The sequence below is a fragment of the Oryctolagus cuniculus genome, chromosome 13 (assembly GCF_964237555.1).
Source record: "Oryctolagus cuniculus chromosome 13, mOryCun1.1, whole genome shotgun sequence".
Taxonomy (NCBI): Eukaryota; Metazoa; Chordata; class Mammalia; order Lagomorpha; family Leporidae; genus Oryctolagus; species Oryctolagus cuniculus.
Window position 1 is genome coordinate 90,801,821 of NC_091444.1, and position 25,866 is coordinate 90,827,686.

A 25,866-nucleotide genomic window follows, 5' to 3' on the forward strand; every position below is an offset into this window, starting at 1 on the left:
GATGTTTGGGGATTTATTAAACCAGGGCTGGTCCACCCCTTCAGAGCTGTTGTACTGGTGCTAGCATTAAAATAACTTCTCATTAAACATATTTATTTACGTGAAGAGAACAGATTTCATGTATTTCATATATTCAGTTTCAAGCCTGCAATGATCCCTCCCACCTTTGTTGTCTCCTTTCCCTCCCTCCTTCCTCCTGTTTTTTTTTCCCTTTTAATATTGTTTATTTTTTGAAAGCAAGAATTAGGAGGAGAGAAAGAGAGATCTTCCATCTGGTAGGTCACTTCCCAGATGGCCACAATAGCCAGAGCTGGGCCAGGCCAACACAGGAGCCAGGAGCTTCTTCCAGGTCTCCCACATGGGATACCGTAGTCCAAACACTTGAGCCAATCTCGGCCTTTTTTGCCAGGCCTTTAGTAGTTGTTGTGCACAGGACATAAACCAGCACCCATATGGGACACTGGTGGCCACAAAACACTCAACCCCACACATTCAATGCACTTCATACTCACAGGTTTAATCCTACACTCAATGAAGAACTCAACCAGAAAAAAATACAAAGACCACTGTTGTGCAATAGTAGACAAGGGCTGTAACAAATGATAAACTATAAGGATGTCAGCTTCACTCATAAACATCAATGTGGGGGGGTACAGATGACCCTTTCATATGCTGATTTCATTCCTTTGGGTAAATTCCCAAGAGTGCAAGGGCTGGGTCATATGATAGGTGTATTTTCAGATTTTTGAAGAATCTCAATACTGTCTTCCACAATGGCTGTACTAGTTTACATTCCCACCAACAGTGGACTAGGTACCTTTTCTCCCACAGCTTCAAAAGCACTTCTCTTTCTTTTTCTTTTTAATTTTTGGATGATAGGCATTCTCACTTAGGTGACATGAAATTCATTGTGGTTTTTATTTGCATTTCCATGATGGTTAGTGACCCCGAGCATTTGTCCATGTGTCTGTTGTCCATTTGGATTTCATCCTTTGAAGAATGCCTTTTCATCTCCGTTGTCCATTTATTCATGGGGTTATTTGTTTTGTTTTGGTTCAGTTTCTTGAGCCCCTTATATGTTTTATATCTTAATGGTTTATCAGGAGAATAGTTTGCAAATATTTTCTACCATTTGGTCTGATGCCTCTTCTCTTTGTCAAGTGTTTCCTTTGCTGTTCATAAACATCTTAGCTTGAGCTGGGTCTCACACATGGGTGCAGGGGACCAAGGACTTGGGTGATCTGCTGCTTTCCCAGGTGCATTAGTAGGAATCTGGATTAGAAGTGCACCAGCTGGGTCTCCAACCTGTGCACATATGGGATACCAGCATCATAGGCAGAGGCTTAATCTGCTACACACAATGCTGGCCTCATCTATTGGCCCTTTGTAGTTCATCCTTTGAAAAATGCCTATTTATGTCCTTTACCCATTTTTTCACTGGATTTTTTGTTTTGTGTATACTCAGTTTCATGAGCTCCTTATTATTCTAACATACTAATCCTTTATCAGCTGACTAGTTTGTAGATATTTCTCCCATTCTGTCATTGTCTGTTTGCTTTGCTGTTTCCTTTGCCGTTCCAAAGCTCCTTAGTTTGATGTAATCCCATTTGCCTATTTTTCTTTTACTACCTGTGTTTCAGGTTTCATAAAATATAGAACATTGCTTTTAATGTTTTGGCAGATTGAAAAAAAAATCTACATTGTACGTGTGTGTGTGGGGTGTGTGTGGGTGGTGATTGTGGCTGTGTGTATGTGTGTGTGTTGCATGCATTCATGTTGACAATAGGCAAACAGGATTTGGAAGCTTTTCAAGATGGAGAAATTTCTGACTCTTTCTCAAATCTTTTATAGGAAATGAATGATGCAGAGGAATGTTTCCAATGAAGCACGTATCACCTGCACTGTATGAAGGAAAAGCATTCTGAGATGATAGAAAGGAGTTACACTGTGCAACACAGAGATTGACAAGCTCCAGGACAACGTCAGATCAAATATTCAGACAGAACTAAGATATTGGTGGTCAAGGTTGTTTAAAGGAAAGCGTGATATTGGTGGTCAAGGTTGCATAAGAAAGATATTGGTGGTCAAGTTGTATAAAGGAAAGTGTGATATTGGTGGTCAAGCTTGTATAAGATGTTGGTGGTCAAGGTTGTATAAAGGAATGTGTGATATTGGTGGTCAAGGTTGTTTAAGGAAGATATTGGTTGTCAAGGTTGTTTAAAGGAAAGTGTGATATTGGTGGTCAAGGTTGTCACCGATATCTTCCTTAAACAACCTTGACCACCAATATCACACTTTCCTTTAAACAACCTTGACAACCAATATCTTACTTAAACAAGCTTGACCACCAATATTGCACTTTACTTTATACAATCTTGACCACCAACATCTTACTTAAACAACCTTGAAACCAATATCACACTTTCCTTTATACAATTTGACCACCAATATCTTTCTTATACAACCTTGACCATCAATAACACACTTTCCTTTGAACAAACTTGACCACCACTATCTTAGTTCTGTCTGAATGCTTGGTCTTACATATGTCCTGCAGCTTGCCAATATCTGTGTTGCACCAAATGTATGAACTCTCCAGAGAGAGAGAAAGGACTGGGGTTTCAACAGCCGGGTACACACTGACTCCAAGTCTGTGCTTGCATCTCCTGGAAATGCTCCACCCAATCCATTTGTGACTGAGTGCTCCAGGATGCACTCCATCGGAAACACACTCTGCAGAACATTGCCATTATGCAGAGCAACCATTATGTTTTGGGTCCCGTTGCATCTGGTGCAAGCTATTCCCCACTTTTCTTTTGAAGAAACAGTTACCCACTGTCCAAGTGAGCACATGGGTACTGTTTCAATGTCTGTTTTCAACCCTATAGGCACAGGCACATATTCTGGCCTGCCACTGCCAAACACCTACTCTTACCCCTCTGCTCATTCACATTCCCTCTCATTTTATCACAAGCACCAGTACAACTGCCTCAAAGACAGCAACTGGCCCCAGCTTTCAAATGTTTGTGTCCTTCCTCACTACATCCTTAATTCATCCTGTCACTCACTCACCTGTACAGTACGAGCATATTTCAGGATGCCTTTACAACAGGAGGAATACTGCTGACCACATTCACTGCTTGGAAAACCTCCTAATTTCTTGTGTGCTGCACAAAGGCCAAATTAGGCACATTGGTGCTTAGAATTGGTGGCAGATTGCCAGATGAATATGGCTTGCTTATGAGACTATGTCAACCATTTTTGTGTCACCACCAAATGAAGACTCCTTTGGACAAGATAGGCAGAGACATTGTGTCATGCCAAATTAGGCACATTGGTGCTTAGAATTGGTGGCAGATTGCCAGATGCATATGACTGGCTTAAGAGACTACGTTGACTGCTCTTGTGTCACCACAACAAGTTGGAGATTCCTTTGAGCAAGACAGGCAGAGACATTGTGTCATGCCAAATTAGGCACATTGGTGCTTAGAATTGGTGGCAGATTGCCGATGCATATGACTTGTTTCTAAGAGACTATGTAGACTGTTGTGTCACCACAATGAGTTGGTGACTCCTTTGGGCAAGACAGGCAGAGACATTGTGTCATGCCAAATTAGGCACATTGGTGTCTACACCTAAGCTGGCAGTTTTGTATCATGAACATGGTAATGATCATCAATGCTTCAACTGTTGTTACCATTGTGATAACCAAGTTGAAATCATGGAACTCAAGGATATTCTAAGATAATATTGCTTGCAGTTTGACCCAACACTTTATAGAGAGGAGTCACACATTCCTCATCATACCTGGACTATATACTACTCCTCAGGAAAGTATCATGGCTGCCCTCAGACACCTTGTGAAGCCTAAGACTGACAAAAAGAGGACCAACAAGCTCATCCTGCACCAGTCAGACTAAGATGTCGAGTTTAAGGATAAGTGGCAGAAATCAAGGAGTACTGACAACGGGGTGTAGAGAAGATTCAATGGCCAGATCTTGACCCCAACATTGGTTTTGGGAACAATAGGAAAACAAAGCTTCCTGGTGGCATCTGGAAGTTACTAGCCCTCAATGTCAACGAGCTGGAGGTGTTGCTATTACACAACAAATCTTGCCGTGCTGAGATTGTTCAGTGTTTCCTCCATGAACCATCATGGAGAGGGCATCATGGAGAGAGCAGCCCAGCTGGCATCAGAGTCACCAATCCCAATGCCAGGCTGAACAGTGAAGAAAATGGATAGCTCCTGTGCACATTTCATTTGTGTTTAAGTAGAACCATTAAAACTAAAAAAAAAACAAAACAAAACAAAAAAAAAAAAACAAAAAACAAAAAAAAACAAAAAAAAAAAAAACAAAAAACAAAAAACAAAAAAAAAAGAAAAAAAAAAAAAAGAAAGAAAAGCCTGCTGAAGGTAGCTGTTTGGTCCAGAAAGCTGAAAATTAAAAATTATCTGTCCTTCATCTGTCGCCAGCTGAATATGAAACAGTCTGTGGCTGAGTCCATGAGCTACTTGTGTGGAGATAGAAACAGGAAGATTTCAAGATTCTACATGATGCTGTGTGCATCTCTTTCCAAAAATCAGAAAAATCAGGGAGGAAAAAAAAAAAATCCAAGAGTAAGTCCAGGGTTTTCTTCTGTTTTGTAGCCCCTGTCCTCCACCATTCTGCCTTTAAGCAGAGAGCAATCTCAAGTTAACTAAATTCCTAGGGCTGTTAACATGTTTATGAAAGTTTACTACCAGACATGGCAATAGGTTAATTTAGTTTTTGTCACTTATTAGAGAATGTATTTTGTATATATTCATAGTGAAGTAGTTTATTGTACCTTTAAGCAACTCCTTTTTGAAAAGGAAGTTCTTTTTGAGGAACATGATTTTTCTTTGAAATGTTTAATGTGAGTGAGAATTTATTTGTGTTCCTTGGTTAAAAATTATGCACATTGCTACGTTTCTTATAGAGGGCAAGATAAACTGTTTATAATAAAAATGAAAGAATTTTTTCAGATGTGTTAGTCATTTATTATATAAACTGCTTATATTGCTATAACAAACTTAGCATGCCACGGTGTAGCAGCCTAAAATGCTGGGAAAAGTAATTTCTTTTTATGATATTTATGATGTTATTAGAGATAAACATCAAGAATCAGTAATCTAGAAGGAAAACCTGAGAATTAACAAATCATAGTCTAAAGAGACACAGAACGTTATCTGATTATATGAAATTGAAATACTAATTTCCCCATGTATAGAGAAAAAAATGAACCAATTTCCCAGAGGAAGAACAAATATAACTTAGTTTTCCATGATACTCATGCTTGCTTCCCCACAAAGGGAATTGAAGTTGAACAGAAAGTGTGGTGGTGCTTTTGGTGACCCTGTAAGGAGGTGGGATTGAGACTCCCCAGGCACTGCCACAGGCCTCCTGCCCAGAGGGAGGATGGCTGAGGCTGTGATTTATGAGTCAGAAATGAAAGAATGTTAAACCTAAGCCCAAGGTACATTTTTTGCCTTTGGAAGTATTTCTAAAGTGGCTATCAAAGTGAAGTAGAGAACTTTGTTATCTGTTTTGGTATTTTGTTAAGTTTTGAATATTCAAATTAGCTTTTGCTGTGAATACTATTTGCTGTGTATGACAGTTACCTTTTTTGGTGAAGCACATGATAATAAAGATGTTGGCGAATGGGGCCAGTGCTATGGTGTAGTGGGTCAAGTTGCGGCCCTTAGCACCAATGTCCCATATGCTCCACTTTCAATCCAGCTCCCTGCCAATGTAGCTGGGAAGGCAGCGGAAGGTGGCCCAAGTTCCTGGGCTCCTACCACCCACATGGGAAACTTGGAAGAAACACTTGGTTCCAGGCTCCAGCCCAGCGCAGCCCTGGGCTTTGTGGCCATTTCTGGAGTGAACCAGTGGGTGAAGATCTCTCTGTCTCTCCTCCTCTCTCTCTATAATTCTGCCTTTCAAATTAGTAAATAAATCTTTTTAAAAAAAGATTTTTTGATATAAAGAAATTTTAACAGCTTGACCTATTCACACTTTAAACCCCTCTTGTTTTTCTTTAGTTGATCAACTGAGTGTTCATGTCGATGAAGGTGGATGGGCTTGTCTGGCCTGCAAAGAGAAATGGATTATTTGGAAGATTTCTCTGTCACCTATTACTAAGGTAACAATTCTTTTTTTTATGTTTTTTTTTTTTTTTTTGACAGGCAGAGTGGACAGTGAGAGAGAGAGAGAGACAAAGAGAAAGGTCTTCCTTTTGCCGTTGGTTCACCCTCCAATGGCCGCCACGGCCAGCGCGCTGCGGCCAGCACACCACGCTGATCCGATGGCAGGAGCCAGGTACTTATCCTGGTCTCCCATGGGGTGCAGGGCCCAAGGACTTGGGCCATCCTCCACTGCACTCCCGGGCCACAGCAGAGAGCTGGCCTGGAAGAGGAGCAACCGGGACAGAATCCGGTGCCCCGACCAGGACTAGAACCTGGTGTGCCAGTGCCGCAAGGCAGAGGATTAGCCTAGTGAGCTGCGGCACTGGCTGGTAACAATTCTTGAGAGAGCTTGAAGGAGATAGAAGAGAAAGCTATCAATTGGTTCTTACCTTTGCCCTTCATTTTCTAGTCAGTAGAGGGTAGTGATGTGCTTCAGGCTTTATGGGTTAGCATTTCCATAGTAGTATGAAATGCCAAGCATGTATACACATTTGTGTATTAAAGAAAAGGCTTTCCTCCCATTAGTAATTTTTAAACATCATTTACATTTAATAAAATCAGAGACATTTTTAATGAACATAATGCAAATCATTTTGCTGACTGAACTCTAAGACTAAATGCCATCCATATAAGCTAATGAACTGTGAATTTGCCACCAGAGAAGGATTCATCCATCACTGGCTAAGCCTGGCTGGGGAAGACACCTAGAGAGACTCTTGTAGATTTGGGAGGTGATAAGACTTACAATTTCCTAAAAGCAGTGCAGGTATGGTGGATATTGTTTATATTGATTGGAAAATTGTGTTTTGACTTGGAAGTGAGATTTGAATGAATACAAATCTAGGGATTTGAACAGATCATTCAGACCAGGGATCCATCAAAAACAGTTAAGGAAAAAGAATGTAAGGATCTTAACACTAAGACAAAGGAGATTCTTCACGTAGGACTCTCAGCTAGCAGTGTTGGGTGGTAGTCAGTGGGGTTCATTTCTTTCAGAGACATTTTGTGAGAGTAGCTTGAACCTCTGAGGCACTGTGATGGATGATTTTCTAATATCTACTCTGTGGGTTTACCAAAGACATAAAATCTCATACTTAATTTGTTGCACATGCAATATTATGAGCCTATAACTTAAAAGTCAGAATTAAAAAATATATGGTGAACTTTTTTCTACTACAAAGCTTTTCATTTTGAATGGATGGACTCCTGAGTATAATCATTTTAAGAAAATAATATTGTTCTTTTTTATTATTCTTTAGATTTATTTAAGGTGAAGATAATTTTTCTCTGTATCAAAGCATTTGTTGTTACTCTGTCCTATTGTTAGATGCATAACTGAACTAATCTCATGATGTTGTTCCCAGGGAGGAAGTTTTATTTTGTCCTCATCGGGAAGCCAACTAATTTGGTTGATCCCTGAAAGCTCAGGAAAGATTCATCAGCACATTCTGCCTCAAGGGCAAGGCATGCTCTCAGGCATTCAGCGAAGGTTTCTTCTCTCTTTGGAATTTTGTCTCCTAGTAGTGATCTCATAGTAAGTTTATAAAGTAGCTGCTTTCACACTTAATTCTTTGTGAAATTGGTTAGGTTGAAAGTTTCTTATGAAGTTGGCATTTCACCATATGAATAATGGAACACACAAAATAAAACCTTTGATTTTCTTCAGTGAACCATTTTTCTTATGATGATAAATCAGTTCATACTAACCCTCTCCTTATACTGTAACATTGATACCCTCACTTCAGACACATCATCTTATAAGTACTTTTTTTTTTAATTAAAACAGTTATGTAAGATTTTTTTTAAGATTTATTTATTTGAAAGAGTTACACAGAGAGAGGACAGGCAGAGAGAGAGAGAGGTCTTCCATCTGATGGTTCACTCCCCAAATGGCCTCAATGGCTGGAACTGCACCAATCTGAAGCCAGGAGCCAAGAGCTTCTTCTGGGTCTTCCACGTAGGTTCAGGGGTCCAAGTCCTTGGGCCATCTTCTGCTGCTTTCCCAGGCCATAGCAGAGAGCTGGATTGGAAGAGGAGCAGCCAACACTCAACCCAAGGCCCACATGGGATGCTGGCACCAGAGGCAGAAGCTTAACCGACTGCCACAGCGCTGGCCCCTTAGCCCTTTGCTAATCTCTTCCAGCTTCTCATTTCTTTTTTGCCTTCCTCACAGCAAATGACTTAGCCTCCTATAGCACAGAGATCAGAGAAGCTAGATAAAAACTCCCTGAACATGTAGCATCTAGAAAACAGCCATGTGCCTTGGGCTTGTTTACATAACACAGAGTTTAGAAGTGGCACAGGAGCAAGCCTCAGTGCATAGGTACCCTTGGGTCTCTGCTTGGGTGACATTTGTTAGTGTGCAGTTGGTCAGAGCAAGTTGAAAGGTGGAGCCCACAGTGAGAAAGCATTCAAGGGAGTTGAATTCAGATTTTAGTTGATCCTAGTTATGTTTTCTATATGCCATGTATTCCGGAACAGTCTTTATGAGATGATTGATCACCCAGGAAAATTGAATCCAGCCATTGTTCTACCCCTTACATTTGAGCTGAGTGAGACTTTGAACAACTTGCTGAACATTTTTGGCATTCTATTTCTTCCTTCGCTCAATGTTGAGTGGGGAAGGAGTTGGAATAGATGAAGAATCATTAGTGTATCCAGCAGACACTTGGTTTGAAGCCTATTCTGTTTGCTTCCTTTGTTTTCAGCCTCAGCTTGTGAATGCAGAACCCCAATCAGTGCTACCAGATGCACAGTGGCTCACTCTCACAACAGGGATAGCAGTTAGACTGAAAGTGCTTTTAAAGGCTTAATACTGTGCCTCCAAAGTGGGCCTTCTGGCAAAGAGGGTTAAGCCACTGCTTGGGATACCCACATTCTTTATTGGAGTGCTGGTTCAAGACCTAGCAGCTTTCTGCTTTTCCATCGCAGGAGGCAGCGGAAGATGGCTTGGGCCCCTGGTGCTCATGTAGGTGACAACGTGTGGAGTTCCAGGCTCCAGGCTCTGTGCCCCTACCTTCTGCTTGGCCCAGCCCTAGTAAACCAGCAGATTAAAAGTGTGTGTGTGTGTGTGTGTGTGTGTGTGTGAGAGAGAGAGAGAGAGAGAGAGAGAGAGAGATTCTGCCTCTCCAGAACTGGAAAATAAATAAATTAATTAACAAATGAACAAACATAAACAAGACGGAAACTGAGCCTCATAATAATTTCCTAAGGGTAGTTCTGGTCCCGAAGGGGCACCATTAAATGGGTTTTTGTTAAATCTTACTTAATATTTTTTTTTTGACAGAGTGGACAGTGAGAGACAGAGAGAAAGGTCTTCCTTTTGCTGTTGGTTCACCCTCCAATGGCCGCTGCGGCCGTCGCGCTGCGGCCGGCGCTTCATGCTGATCCAAAGGCAGGAGCCAGGTGCTTATCCTGGTCTCCCATGGGGTGCAGGGCCCAAGGACTTGGGCCATCCTCCACTGCATTCCCGGGCCACAGCAGAGAGCTGGCCTGGAAGAGGAGCAACCAGGACAGAATTCGGCGCCCTGACCAGGACTAGAACCTGGTGTGCTGGTGCCGCTAGGCGGAGGATTAGCCTATTGAGCCATGGCGCCGGCCCTTACTTAATATTTTTATAATCTTGTTGCTTGGTTCAATCTCACTGCAAAGATTTAGATTATCTTATTTTATGTGTTTATTCTTTAATTAAAAATCTGTCAGATTTGTGGCATCTCAGAATGTCAATGACATTGTAGATAAGTGGCTGCTATAGCAAATCACCATAGAAGGGGTAGGTTCAAACCACAGAATGTATTCGCTCATAGTCTGGAGGTCAGAAGTCCAAAATCAAGACATCAGCAAGGCTACATTCCCTCCAAGGCTCTGGGGAAAAACCCTTCCCTGCCTCTCTGCTAGCTGCTGGTGGTTGCTGCTGGTCTTTCCCATTCCTGGCATTGTAGATGAATCACTCCAGTTTCTGTCTCCACTGTCACTTGGCCTCTGCCCACTGTAGCTGTCTTCATGTTGCCTAAGGGCACCAGTTACTGGACTTAGGGCCCATTCTAACCCTTAACTTACTACATTTACAAAGACCACATTTGTCTGATAGGCCATCTAGTCACCTCTCTATATCACAGTGAACATGATTGTCTAGAAAACTAGAAGGGATCCTGACACCTTTCTGTTGTCAAAAGGATTAAGTTCAAACTCTGTAATATAGTTTACAAGGCTTTGTCTTCTCTGGTTTTATAATCCACCCCCTCTGAATTTATCTCATTCCTTCATGGGAATTCTGTTTAATCTGCCTTTGGTTCATTGACATCTGGTTGTGCTCTGATGTCTCTGACCAGTTTAGAAGAGTCTGCTTCTTTTAAGGGCTCACCTGTCCTTTACTTGGTTGTTCTGGGAGCTGTTTTTCCAGATACTTCCCTCCTTGTAGGATTTCATCCTATCCATTGGTTTCAGGTCTCTCTAGAGATCCGGGCTTACTTGCTATTAGACATGGAAATAAGCTCTGTGCATCTGCATACCCCTCCCTATATTCTCTGCAACTTGTTTAACCCCTTCCTTAGCCATTAGGGCTTGGATTGACCGTCTCTTCCTCCAGCAGGTCTTGCCCCTCTGATACATTGCTGTGCTCCGTAGTCCTCTGTTCTTGTCCTGTCACAATACTTGTCATTGCTTTTTTAATTTTCTGACATTCAGGTCTGTTTCTTAAGATCTAGTTTATCATTCTGTGTGCAGTGTTTAGCTATAAGTATTCTGTATATATTTATTGAATCAGTAGGTACATAATATTTTTCTCGCTTTTAATTAAAAAGTTTAAATAAAAACACTTCAGGCTAAGATGTATACATGGGACTTTAATTTCACAATTTTTTGTTGTTAGTGTCTTTTGTTTAAGAGATTTATTTATTTATTTGAAAGGCAGGGTGATAGCGAGACATCTTCCGCCCACTGGTTCACTCCCCAAATTCACTTTCTGCAAGGGTTGGGCTGAGCCAGGCCAAAGCGGGAAGCCAGAAACTCCATCTGAGGTCCCACATGGGTGGCAGGGACTCAAGTACTTGAGCTATGATCTGCTGCTTCCCAGGAGCCTTATCAGGGAGCTGGATGGGAAGCAGAGTAGCTGAGACTCGAACTGGCAGAGCAGCTTAACCTGCTGCACCCCAAAGCCTCCCCTCATAGTTAGTTTTGAAGATGTTTGACCTCCCTTAATATTTTTGTTTTCCAATTCTATTTCAGAAAAGATTTCGGTCATGCTCAGATGATGGTTGATGAGCTGTTTTCCTCTCACGCTGATCTGGGTTCTGATTGTGAGCTAGACAAGGCTGTTACCCAAATCAGCGTAGACCTGATGGATGACTATCCAGCTTCTGACCCACCATGGGCTGAATCTGTCCCAGAAGGTAAGGATATTCTGTGTTTGTATAACAACCATTTTTATAATATGTAACATCTGTATTAAAAGTGTCTCTCAAAGCACATTTTAAAATTTCTCAAGTGATTGGCAATTCAGTTTTGTTTTGTTTTAAAAATGTATTTATTTATTTGAGAGATGGAGTTACAGACAGATAGTGAGGTGTTCCATCTGCTGATTTATTCCCAAATGGCCACAATGGCCAGAGCTGAGCTGATCCAAAGCCAGGAGCCAGGAGCTTCCTCTGGATCTCCCACATGGGTGCAGGGGTCCAAGCACTTGGGCCATCTTCCATTGCTTTCCCAGGTCATAAGCAGAGAGTTGAATTGGAAGAGGAGCAGCCAGCACACAAACCATTGCCCATATGGGATGCCAGCACTGCAGGTGGAGGCTTAATCTATTACACCACAGTGCCAGCCCCCAATTCAGTATTTTTACAATCTTTCTTGTAAAGATTTTGAAGAGGCCTCAGAACAGACCTAGGTTATAGACTATGAGGGAACATTGGAGCAAATCCTTATATTCTGTCTGAGGCATATTACTGAGCTTTCTCAAAATTTTTATTTCTAAAAGGAAATTGTGTAGCAGGTTAAACTGCTGCCTGCAATGCCAGCATTCCATATGGCTACAGGTTCCTGTCCTGACTGCACCACTTCCAATCCAGCTCCCTGCTATTGCATTGGGAAAGTGGCAGAAGGTGCCTATGTGCTTGGGCCCCTGCTACCCACGTGGGAGACACAGAAGAAGCTCCTGACTTCCTGGCCTCACCCTGGCCATTGTGGTCATTTGGGGAGTGAACCAGTGGATGGGAGATCCCTCTCTGTCAGTCACTCTTTCTCTTTCAAATAAACAAATAAATAAATAAATCCCTAAAAAAAGGAATTAAATTGGTGGTATCAGTAAGCATTTGGTATGTATTTACCCCCAAATTATTAAAGATAATTTTGGCATGATCAGTATATTTGGCTGATAGAGATTGTACATTCTCAGGAGAGTAGCAGTAAGCAAACCTCAGTATGTAAAAGTGGGGTGTAGCAGGTTAGTGTCTCTAGTGACTGCCAACTTACTCTTCCATCCACTATAGAAGGGAGGATACTCTGGGGGTTCCTGAGGACATTCCTCTCCCTGATACCCTACTTCTTAGTGAGTTTTCTGAGCATTGCTCAAGACTTAGGAAGAAGACATCAGCACTCCCCTCCTTCCTTTGACTGTTCCTGAGTTTTTAAATTTGGATGACATAAATGATTAAACCAGTAATAACATGTTCTTCATTTTGAATTAATACATCAGAATTGTATCAAACTCCCCAAATTTTCCTCCAAATTTTCAGAATTCTTGGGTAATTTTATAAATAATTTAGTTGAGGGGTTGCTACTTTCCCATTGTTTTTATATTTTCTTTTTAAAAGAATAATCATTTTTACCACTGAAAGGTAGAGAGACAGAAGGAAAATTCTCATTCACTGATTCACTCCCCCAATTGCCTGCAATAGCCCAGAGTGGGCCAAGTCAAAGCCTGGAGCCAGGAACTCAATCTGGGTCTCCCATGGTGGCAGGGACCCAAGTGCTTGAGCTACCACCACTGCTTTCCAGGGTGTGCACTAGCAGGAAGCTAGAATTGGAAGCGGGGCTAGGACTCAAGTATGGGATGTGGGCCTCCTAAGCCTCATCTTTTTTTCTTTTTTAAAAAAATTAATTTATTTTTAAGGAATGCAAATTTCATATCTACAACTTTAGGAATATAGTTATTCTTCCTATCATACCCACCTTCCCACCCACACTCCGACTCTGACCCCGAGCCCTCCTCCTTCTCTTCCCAGTCCCATTCTCCATTAAGAATCATTTTCAATTAACTTTGTACACAGAAGACCAACTCTATACTAAGTAAAGCTTTCAACAATTTGCACACATGCACACACACAACCTGGGAATAGGTATCACATTTAATTCTCATAATACAACTCATTGAGGACAAAGTTCCTGCATGGAGAGTTAGTGCCCAGTGACTCCTGTTGTTCCTTTAACAGTTAACACTCTTAATGTATGACATCAGTGACCACCCGAGGCTCTTGACATGAGCTGCCTAGGCTATGGAAGCCTTTTGAATCCACAATCTCCGTCAGCATTTTTAGACAAGGCCATTAACAAAGTGGAAGTTCTCTCCTCCCTTCAGAGAAAAGTGCATCCTTCTTTGATGGCCACTTCTTTCCGTTGGGGTCTCACAAAGATCCTTCATGTAGAACTTTTTTTGCCACATTGTCATGGCTTTCCATTCCTGAAATGCTCTCACAGGCTTTTCAGCCAGACCAGGAAGCCTGAAGGGCTGAGCCTCATCTTAACCACTGGGCCAGTCACCTGCCCCGTGGTAGGTTTCATTTTAGTAGCAGTCACTATCCTAAGACCAGTCTGTTGTGTGTTTCAGTTTTGTTACTCTGTTTTTGCAGAAGCACCTGGGTTCAGCAACACATCACTGATTATTCTTCACCAGCTGGAAGATAAGATGAAAGCCCATTCTTTCCTTATGGACTTTATTCATCAAGTAAGGGTCCAGGTTGCTGCACAGGGAGGTGGGGACTCTTGATGTTTGTGCTCTACATTGTCAGCTCTCTTTGGTGTAACAGGAAATACCCCCTCTGTACTGAGGAGTTTTTTTTTTTTTTTAATGTGGGATGTGATGTGTTTTCTGTGCTGACTTAAAAGTAAAGTATTCTAGGGCTGTTTGGAGGCCTATTGCTCTAACTATAAAGGCTGCATTGAAGATTAGATAAAAGAAGAAAAATAATGTATTTCAGGAGAAATGTTCTTTTCAGCTTTTTTAAAAAAATTTTTGGTAACACAGTATTTTAAGTCCAGTTCTTTAAAAAACAGGATTTAATTCAGAATTTCTGTGTACTTTTGTGTAAAACTTTAGATTGTCATAAGTTGATTTTATATTATTAGAAAGATAGTGAAAAATATTGCAACAGTGATAGATTCTTATGTGGATTTGAAATATTTAAGTATCAGAATCAAATCCTCATTAATAACAGAGGGGGGGTTTCTTTCATCCATTGATTTACTCCCCAAATAGCTGCTACAGCCAGGGATCGGCCAGCCTGAAGCTAGGAGCTTGGAACTCCATCCTGGTCTCCCTCTGGGGGGACTGTGGCAAACACTTGGGTCTGTAGGACCCCAAAAGCGGTGTCCTCTTGTGACGACCCCAGAAACACAGACTCCAGACCAGACGATGCAATAGAACAGGAGGTAATTTTATTTCATTTGTACAAATGGGCCCCCTACTGCTGCAAGCAGCAAGCAAGTGAGAGGAGCCCCGAGCAGCTATCGCACACAGCTTTTAAAGGGCAAAACCACAAAATTAACATATTATAGGCTGGTGTAAGTTCATTGGATAATTTTCAGTAGCGGGCCTTGTATGGCAGTCTAAAAGTGGTAATGTCGGTGGAAAAGTACTAGGTCAAAGGGATACATTAGGGGAGGGGGTCTCTAGGAGAGAGGAATAGGTTGCTACGTGTCTTACAGCTTTCTTTGTTAACCTTGAGCAAGCGTAGGGAAGGGGCTTATCTACAAGGCAGGTGTTCTGTGTCTCTCTGGTTAGTAGCTGACTGCTTTCTCTGTGAACCGGTTTACTCCCCATTTCCCAAGGCCGTCTCTGGAACGGTTTGTCTCAAGAGCCCCATTTTTTTTATGGTGGCTCTTGGCTCCTTTCATTCCCCCATTTTCTCTTTGAACTAATTTTAATCCTAAAATTGTGTGCCGTTAATGAGGGGTTTCAATACGGTCACTGGTGGCCAGGGCTTGATACTGTTGCGTGAGGACTAATACCAATGATCAGCAAGCCAGGCCTTAGCATGTGGGCCCATGGCCAGCCATGGGTTTTTATATATATATATATATATTTTTTTTTTTATTAAATTGAGAATGGCCTCTGTCTTAGGTTGCCCTCAGTCATCTCTGTCCTTACCCGTCATCGGTAACTCTGGCAGCTTGGCCTAGAGCCCTGTCTTAGGTTGGTACAGGATGCTGAGCGTCTTACCCGTCTTTGAGTACCATTCCAGCCCAACATTAGGTGAGAGATGAAACATACAGCCAAATATCAATTATTTTGATTACAAAGGAGGTTTGGTACGAAGTTTTAAATGATGAATCTCAGTCCATTTATACTATAGGGAAGTCAGCATAAAATGCAGAACACACGGAAGACATCCCATACAAAGTGGGAAAAGCAGTAGCAGTCCAGCCAACATTAATAACCAATGAATCCATTGAAACCCTTCAAATGAATAGTGGGTTAGTAATAAACATATGTTGTATTTTACTCTTAAGTTTATCAATAACAGACTCTGTATATGGCACATTGTTAGTAATGTTAAAGCAATATCCCCCAGGTGCAGGTTTACAACTTAAATGATCTTTTTAACAGCAAGTAATTGTTAGCTGCATGGCTTAAAAGCACTCCTGAGTGAACTTGATCCAATTCTTTGGCTATATTGGATAGCACAGTAGCAGCAAGATTGATTGCTTTGGTCACCAAACATGTAAGCCTTTATAGTCCACGATTATTTTTAAAAGCCAGTCCAGGAACACTTACTACTGATGCAGCCATGGCAAGGGCAGTGTCCTCTCCTATTAGGATGACGTTGTTATTGTAGTCTTCAGGTAAAGCACGCCACTGACGTACTCTATCCGCTGCTGTAAATACAGATGTTAGCATCAGGGCCACACGGCCCAGGGAGCAATTGCAGAAAGGCATGTTGGTTACATAGAAAAACCCATCCCTTAGGAGCCCTTGTCCCATACCAGTACTGGATCAGGTCCATTCCATTGATTGGTGATAGGATCCCTCCATTTTAACACTGCTCTTTTTGTAGCTGTTTTTAAACAGTTAGAATTTAATAGAGACATCAAGAGAACATAATAGATTACTTTAACTCATTGCTTTAACAGAGGATCAGATTTTGATTTTATGTCAAAGAAAATAACTAAAGATTTCTTTTTTCCATAACATTTTGCGACTTTTTCACACCTTCTGTAACTTGCTCAAACCTTTCTCTTCTCCCCCCCCTTTTTTTCATTCCAGTATAAACCAGCCATTAAGATAAACAATTTTTATAAATTATATTTTTTTAAAAGTTTTTTTTTTAACTTTTCTTATTAAGAACACGCTTTTATGTTTGTGACCTTTTACATTAAAATGATGGTATCTGGGACTGTAGCAGTCAATGGGAGAGTAACTTTGTTTAATTCCCTGTAATCCACAGTCATTTTTCAGGTTTTATCTGATTTCTTAACATGCCAAATTAGATAATTCTTTTTAGTGATTATGGGAATCATCACTCCAGCATTAAGATAATTTTTTACTGTTTTAGATTTTTTTTTTATGTCCACCTGGAATTTTGTATTGTTTACACTGAATAACCTTAGTTGGCCCTGGCAGCAGTACAGGAGCTTGATATAATTTTTCTACCACTATTTAGCAGTTTGACTCCGAAGGGCAGTATTTTTTTTTAAATTTACATTTATTTTATACTGTTTTTTTCAATTGCTTACATATGCATCAGTATGCAGATAACAAAATCCATTCTCACCTTCCCAAAGCCTATAGTTTATCCCCCTTTTCTACCGGCACTGATAGCAAAACCTCAATAAATTGTGGAGGCTGTGCACTCCGTAACTTGCCATTCCAATTCTCACTCGATTCTGAGCAGAGAGCCCATTCCTTCACCAAAGAGGCGAACTGAAGGTCTTTTCAGCCAGGAACATCGCAGGTTACACATGCAACTTCAGTTTTTCTTTTAAAGAAAGGCATTGCTTTGCATACTTGCAGATCCTGCCAACTACGCCAATTTGTGACAGTAAATTACTTTTTAGCTGTCTGCTGTGCACAGACTTAGTTACTTTTAATCTGCAAGAAATACGCTGCAAGCCTTGTAGTGCACACTAAAATTATTTACAGGAAAGATGGTAAAGGAGCATAGATTAACAGAATGTTGCAATAAACATGGCTCCATTGCTTTAATGATACTATAGCAAGATGGTCCACTGATCCCTGTAGGGAGGGCCTGAGGCTGGCCCCGCTTCCAGTTTCCTGAACTCTGTTTTTTAATGAATTACCTTTTTTTTTTTTTTATCAGTTTTGGAGTGACACTTATTGGCCCAATGCCTTTCCCTTTAGCACTGGAAGCAAATCCCAGGAAGAGCCTTATTTTGATTTTTGACTTCTGGACAATTTTTGTACATGTCCCTGTTGCCCATATTTATAGCACCCTCATTTATCAGGCATAGCCCTCCTTGATGATTTTTGTAATGACATACCAAGCAGAGCGTCAGGTCCTGAATGTCCTGTTATTAATCTATTTTGTTAATTTTTTATTAAAGGGACTGTCACAGAACACCTCAATCACAGTAGCCAATTGATCATGTAATCATTATGGGCATATTTAACATTCAGCTTGACTGCGTGTTCCCCCAGGATGAAACAGCAGCAACAGAGGCTTGCTCCGGCTCCCCCCTAAAGCCTCCAAGGACAAGGGTGGCTCATTGCCAAGATTTTAGGCAAGCAGTGCGTCCCATCTCGGGTCTTGGCCAGAGAGCCGAGACATGAAGCATGCCCACCTATTTATCAGAAAACATTCCTTTATCCTCCTCCCCGGGAACTGGCCAGGCTCCCAAGGAGCAGGAGAAGGTCATTCGGCAGCAAAGTTTCTTGGTTACCAGAGCCAAATCTAGGTACAAGCCTCTCCAGCCCAAAAATTTGTCCTTACATTTGGCCCTAGAGTTGCATTGAGAGGTAGACATAATTAACACATTATAAGAATACAATACACATTTTTCATACAAGTATACATCTAGCAATCAAACACAACAATAAAAACAGATGGGGGAGACAGTAAGAGATAAAGGACAACAAAAACAGTGACACACAGAACACAAATCACAAGCCGCGCGGCAACAGACCGAGACAAAACCGAAACTATCAGAAGGGAGCGGCAGTCTAGCCAGGCTCTCCCCTGGAGGAAAGGAAATTCCCTCCTTCCCTCCTTCCCAGACCACCACTGGAGCATTCTCCAGGGTTGAACCAGGGGTCTCAGGACACGTCTGAAATCACAAGCCGCGCAGCAACAGACCGAGACAAAACCAAAACCAAAATCTCAGAAGGGAGCGGCCGTTTGGCCAGGCTCTCCCCTGGAAGAAGGGAAACACCCTCTTTCCCTCCTTCCCAGACCACCACTGGAGCGTCCTCCAGGGTTGGACCAGGGGCCTCAGGACACGTCTGTCTCCCTCTTCGGTCCAGTCAGTACTGAGCCTGTACAGGCGCCCCAGGACGGATTCCACATCGTCCTGGCAGACAAGGACAAACAGTACAAACCACAGTTACAATGATACACAAGTAAGCAAACTTACCTCCGTCTGGCCGATGGAGTGTGGGAGTCTGGGGTCCCCCAAATCCCGGACGAGCCCCCAAATGTAGGACCCCAAAAGCGGTGTCCTCTTGTGACGACCCCAGAAACACAGACTCCAGACCAGACGATGCAATAGAACAGGAGGTAATTTTATTTCATTTGTACAAATGGGCCCCCTACTGCTGCAAGCAGCAAGCAAGTGAGAGGAGCCCCGAGCAGCTATCGCACACAGCTTTTAAAGGGCAAAACCACAAAATTAACATTATAGGCTGGTGTAAGTTCATTGGATAATTTTCAGTAGCGGGCCTTGTATGGCAGTCTAAAAGTGGTAATGTCGGTGGAAAAGTACTAGGTCAAAGGGATACATTAGGGGAGGGGGTCTCTAGGAGAGAGGAATAGGTTGCTACGTGTCTTGCAGCTTTCTTTGTTAACCTTGAGCAAGCGTAGGGAAGGGGCTTATCTACAAGGCAGGTGTTCTGTGTCTCTCTGGTTAGTAGCTGACTGCTTTCTCTGTGAACCGGTTTACTCCCCATTTCCCAAGGCCGTCTCTGGAACGGTTTGTCTCAAGAGCCCCATTTTTTTTATGGTGGCTCTTGGCTCCTTTCAGTCATCTGCTGCTTTTCCATGTGCATTAGCTGGGGGCTGGATTGGAAGTGGAGAAGCAGGGATTCAAACCAGTGCTTGCATGGGATGCTGGTATTGCAGGTGGTGGCTTAACCTGCTACAGTGCTTTTCAAATTAAATAAAGGGGGAAAGTTTAACTGTAGGACTGAAACTGTGAACAAGAGTTTTCATAACATTTTTGCCATGTTGTCTTCATGTGTTAATGACACAAAATAGAAGAGTAAGAAATCATATGGTTGATTATTTAGTAATTTTTTTAAGATTTATTTATTTATTTGAAGGGCAGAGTAACAATCAGAGACACAGAGAAAGGTCTCCCATCCTCTGGTTCACTCCCCAGATGGCTGCCATGGCTGGAGGTGGGCCAATCCAAAGCCAGGAGCCAGGAGCTTCCTCCAGATCCCCCACATGGGTGCAGGGGCCCAAGGACTTGGGCCATATTCTACTGCTTTTGCAGGTCATAGTACAGAGCTGGATCAAAAGTAGAGCAGCCAGGACTCAAACTGGTGCCCATATGGCTTGCCAGGACTGCAGGCTGCAGCTTTACCTACTACACCACAGTGCCGGTCCCTGCTAATTGTTTTTCTACAAACATTTTTGTTACACCTGGAAAAGCAGGGAATTCTTCAAAGAAAAATTAGCAAGTTTCAATTTGGGTCATTATTATAATCCAGTAATTAGTTTGGGGGTCTTACCTAATAAAATTATGTCAATTGTAATAAAGTGATAGAAGGTTATATTGAGCGCTAATAGCTATTATAAACAGATATTTCAGTTCAATTGAAATATCTACGTGGTGGGGGAGGCATTCAACCATGTGATTATGACACTGGTTAAGAAGGGGCTAGCACTGTGGTGCAGCAGGTGAAGCCACCACCTGCAGTGTCAGCACCCCCAGACTCAAAGCATCCCCAACCTGTGTGGGATGCCAGCATTGCAGACGGCAGCTTTACGCACTACACCATAGCGCCAGCCCCTTAATATTTTTTTTGTGCACTCCAACTTTTAGAAGTTGGGAGATTATAACTTGGTTTTAAAATTTATTTTCACCAGTAACTCAGTATATTGGTGTAATGAGTAAAACTCAGTGAGTGGTTGTAGTTGTGACCCATCATCATAATTTTGTTGTAAGTGTTGGCTTCTGTTTATCCCCTCAGGTGTCCCAAGTAGATACTATCTGCGAGTGTTTACTGGAGCACGAGGAGCAAGTCTTGAAGGACGCAGCACTGGATTCTGTGGAATGGGCTGAAGCGGTGATCAGCGTGAACAATATTCTTAAGGTATAAAAGTACCATCAAGACTGCAGCAGATTAAAGCTCAGAGTCTCGATACACAATAAGTGGTTTCCATATTCAGAGTCTGCATGATCAATAATTTATGAAGTTTTAGCCATTTGCTGTTTCTAAAATGAAAAATATCAGCTAACTGAATGTATATATTAATACACACACATTTATGATGTTCTTAATAAAACCCGAATTTCTCCTTGTTAAAAATTAATACACATATTAATATTAACAAACCCAAATAGCTCTCATTTCTATTTTCTAACCACTCAGACACTTGCTGCTTGTATTATTGATCAAAATATTCCATCTAATTTTAGCTAATAGACTTTATATTAATGATTTTCCTACTTAGGTTGGAAACTTATAGTTTTCCAAAGTTGAAGTTAAATTGTGGAGTAAAGCAAATGTCAAAAGCAGAGAAACCCCAAAAGTAATCCTCTGGTCTTTTGCAGGGTACTTTTTTTCACTAACAGACCTTAGTGTTTCAAATTATTCTCTGAGCTGGTGCTGTGGCTCAATAGGCTAATCCTCTGCCTTGCGGCACCGGCACACCAGGTTCTAGTCCCGGTCGGGGCACTGGATTCTGTCCCAGTTGCCCCTCTTCCAGGCCAGGTCTCTGCTGTGGCCAGGGAGTGCAGTGGAGGATGGCCCAAGTGCTTGGGCCCTGCACCCCATGGGAGACCAGGAGAAGCACCTGGCTCCTGCCTTCGGGTCAGTGTGGTGCACTGGCCACAGTGCGCCAGCGGTGGCGGCCATTGGAGGGTGAACCAACAGTAGAGGTGTTAAGGTCGAGAACGCCCACCGCCCAAGGGACGACTCCAAAAGACCTCTCTCATGCAAATTGCAAAGGGTTTTTTTTTTTTCCAGTATGCTGGGGCTCTCTGATCAAACCAGAACTGAGCAGCCCTGAGGATCTACAGCATAGGGTTTATAAAGGCAAAAAATGCAAAATCCGGAGGGGGAGGGAATGCATGGTTGCTATACACGGTTGCTAAGATCAAAAAAAGAGTACATAGTTACTGGGGTCAACATAACCTAAGACCTAACTGAAATTAATATTCATCATAATCTTGACAATACCAGTTACAATCGTACAATTATCATTTATGATCTTGACATTAATCCAAATTGTATGTAAGACATAGACAAAGCACAACTTTATCATTAACCCAGGTGCAACCTTTCTATTTTCAAGCTTGAGCAATCATGCTAGGGGTTTTCTGTGCTCTGTCAAGGGATGTAGTGCACTGCTATTGTCTGACTATTTGAGATCATAGTTTCAGACCAGAGTGTCACGTTGGGTGGGGGGGGTACTTTCCCAGAATGCAGTCTCAAGTGCTCCAAAATGGAGTCCCTACTGTCAAGGTGCTACTTCAGAGGAAGACCTTTCTCTCTGTCTCTCTCTCTCACTGTCCGCTCTGCCTGTCAAAAACTAAAACAAAAACAAAGAAAAAACAAAAAACAAATTATTCTCTGAAATGCTGTGGTCCATCACTTTGCACATGTGATAACACATTTGATTTGTCTTCCATGATATGTTGCAGGCTGCTAATCATTATCGCCAAAATAGAAACTCCTTGTATAGGAGAGAAGCACTAGAAAAAGGACCTGAATATGTTCCTTGGGCAGGTAATATGCTGATTTATTAATAGCTGTTTACAATGTTTCTGATGATCCATCATTTTCAGAAGCTGTATAATTCCTGCACTGCAAGTGTGTAAGTGAAATGAAAAATCAGTGCCATCTTCAAAATGATCAGTTCTTGTTAATTCCCTTGGGTTATTTATGGATCTCTCAATAATTTAGTTATTATTTAACTGGGATTTATGTATCTACAGGGTTGTTTATTTTATTTTATTTTTGCTACTTCAGCTTTATTGCACAACTGGAAGAAAATATTTTTAAATTAGAAAACATAAAAATGCTTTCAATATAGAAGAGACAATCTCATTTTAAAGACAACACTCTATAAGAATGTCTAACAAGAAAATCACAAACTTTCACAGGATATCAAGCTGGACAGATACTTTGGCAGATCTAGTACAAAGCACTATTGAAACCAGTCTAAAATAACTTAATCCAAACTGTATTATCATTTTCCTAGAAATCAGGACACCATTGAAGGTAGTTTCTTATACTTAAAAAAAGTTGTGTGTGGTGCAAGTGTTTTAACCGCTGATAAAATTTTACATTTATAAAATTAATATATTTTGCTAGCACAAAATAATTTAAAATTACATTCTGAAAAGCTAAAAAATTTATATATAAACAAAAAGACTCAATATTCTCAGATCTGTGTTGGATTTTGATTAGTCAAACAAAATATGATTTGGCTCCCAGGGCACATTTCCACATGGATTATGTAAGCAAGACATTTATCAAGGAAAGTGATGGAAATGACTAAATCAAGATACAAGGACTTTTAGGAAAAGTACACCCTCTTTGTAAAGATATTTCTCCAGTTCTTTTTATTTCCATCTTAGAAGATAGATCATGACACTGTTTCAGTGTCATGATCTGGAGACCATGAATGAATTTCATTATTTTCATTAAGTTATTTTCAATTATGTCCTTCGGGTAGAATGTTCTGGATCTTAAACAACAAAAATCAAGGAAGCAATAAAAACAGTTTATTTATTTATTAAGAAATATAAATTTTGAAATACAGCTTTTGGATTATAGCAGCTTTTCCCCCCATAACCTCCCTCCCACCCACAATCATCCCATTTCCCAGTCCCTCTCCCATCCCATTCTTCATCAAGATTCATTTTCAATTATCTTTATACACAGAAGATCAACTTGGTATATACTAATATTTAAACAGTTTGCACCCACACAGACACACAAAGTACAAAGCACTGCTTGAAGATTCATTTTACCATTAACTCACATAGTACAACACATTAAGGACAGAGATCCTACATGGGGAGCAAGTGTACAGTGGCTCCTATTATTGATTTAACAATTGACACTCTTATTTATGATGTCAGTAATCACTTGAGGCTCTTGTCATGAACTGCCAAGGCTATGGGAGCCTCTTTTTTTTTTTTTTTTTTTTTTTTTTTTGATGAGCAGAGTTTAGACAGTGAGGGAGACACACAGAGAAAGGTCTTACTTCCATTGGTTCACCCCTCAAATGGCCACCATGGCTGGCGTGCTATGCTGATTCAAAGCCAGAAGGCAGGTGCTACCTCCTGGTCTCCCATGTGGGTGCAGGGCCCAAGCACTTGGGCCATCCTCCACTGCCTTCCCGGGCCACAGCAGAGAGCTGGACTGGAAGAGGAGCAACCGGGACAGAATCCGGCACCCCAACTGGGATTAGAACCCGGGGTACTGGCACTGCAGGTGGAGGATTAGCCTAGTGAGCCACTGCACTGGCCTTGTGGGAGCCTCTTGAGGTCACAAATTCCGACCCTATTTAAATAAGACCATAATCTAAGTGGAAGTTCTCTCCTCCCTTCAGAGAAAGGTACCTCTTTGATGACCCATTCTTTCTGCTGGGATCTCACAGAGATCTTTCATTTAGGTCATTCTTTTTGCCACAGTGCCTTGGCTTTCCATGCCTGAGCTCACTGGTGCAATGGACATGCCTTATCCCACTGATTTGCACATATCCGTGAAGTGATACAAGTGTTGTGAAAGGTATTTGGGAGATGTAGTAAGTTGAACACACAGGGAAACTTGTAACCAAACCAAATACCTCTTTATCTTTTCCTATTCTGATGAATAAAAACAAACTCCAGAGCCTGTAACTGACTGAAGTGTCTATTCATAAACAGAAAAGTAAACCTTGCTTGTAAATTCAAGGAAGTGACAAAAAAGCTATCTCAGATTTTCTGGTCTCTGCCCCTCCTCACCCTCCGGTAATTCTCATTGTAGAGAACTTTGACATCTTTGGTTAAATTATTCCAAGGTATTTGATTGTTTTTGGAGCTATTGTGAATGCGATTGATCGTAGAAGTTCTTTCTCAGCCATGGCATTGTCTGTGTGTACAAAGGCTGTTGATTTTATATCCTGCTACTTTACCAAACTCTTCTATGAGTTCCAATAGTCTCTTAGTGGAGTTCTTTGGATCCCCTGAATAAAGAATTATATTGTCTACAAATAGGGATAGTTTGACTTCTTCCTTCCCAACTTGTATCCCTTTGATTTCCTTTTCTTGCCTAATGTCTGTGGCTAAAACTTCCAGTACTGTATTGAATAGCAATGGTGAGAGTGGGTTTCCCTGTCTGGTACCGGATCTTAGTGGGAATGCTTCCAACTTTTCCCCATTCAATAGGATGCTGGCCATGGTTTGTGATAAGTTGCCTTGATTGTGTTGAGGAATATTCCTTCTATACCCAATTTGCTTAGAGTTTTCATCATGAAAGGGTGTTGAATTTTATCGAATGCTTTCTCTGCATCTATTGAAATAATCATATGGTTTTTCTTCTGCAGTTCGTTAATGTGGTGTATCACATTGATTGATTGTCGAATGTTGAACCATCCCTGCATACCAGTGTTAAATCCCACTTGGAATGGGTGGATGATCTTTCTGATATGTTGTTAGATTCTATGGCTAGACTTAATAAAAGAGAATTTTTGTGTCTATGTTCAGGGAAATTGGTCTATAATTCTCTTTCTGTGCTGCATCTTTTTCAGGCTTAGGAATTAAGATGATGCTGGCTTCATACAAAGAATTTGGGAGAATTCCCTCTCTTTCAGTTGTTTTGAATAGCTTGAGAATTGGAGTTAGTTCTTTAAATGTCTGGCGGATTTCAGCAGTGAATGCATCTGGTCCTGGGCTTTTCTTTGTTGGGAGGGACTTTATTACTGTTTCAATTTCTGTCTCAGTTATGGGTCTGTTTAGCTTTTCTGTGTCTTCCTGGTTCAATTTAGGTAGGTTGTATGTGCCCAGGAATCTATCCACTTCTGATAGATTTCCCTGTTTGCTGGCATACAACTCTT

General features: G+C 41.4%; 1 protein-coding gene across 16 annotated transcripts in view; it reads left to right on the forward strand.

Annotated features, from left to right (window-relative positions):
- Nucleotides 1–25,866, forward strand: part of LOC103347031 (nuclear pore complex protein Nup133) — a 55,901-nt gene that overhangs the window by 26,235 nt on the left and 3,800 nt on the right. For 6 of the 16 annotated variants that reach the window (XM_070055900.1, XM_070055902.1, XM_070055906.1 and 3 more), the window contains 6 exons: nt 1,852–4,618; nt 6,062–6,162; nt 11,432–11,595; nt 14,050–14,144; nt 20,787–20,909; nt 22,463–22,547. In XM_070055900.1, coding sequence (XP_069912001.1) covers nt 6,080–6,162; nt 11,432–11,595; nt 14,050–14,144; nt 20,787–20,909; nt 22,463–22,547 — 550 coding nt within the window. In that variant the 5' untranslated portion in view covers nt 1,852–4,618; nt 6,062–6,079. Of the gene's footprint in view, nt 1–1,851; nt 4,619–6,059; nt 6,163–6,864; nt 6,972–7,569; nt 7,740–11,431; nt 11,596–14,049; nt 14,145–20,786; nt 20,910–22,462; nt 22,548–25,866 lie in introns of those variants that run through there. The other 10 variants (XR_011381652.1, XR_011381651.1, XR_011381653.1 and 7 more) reach the window with 5 other exon arrangements.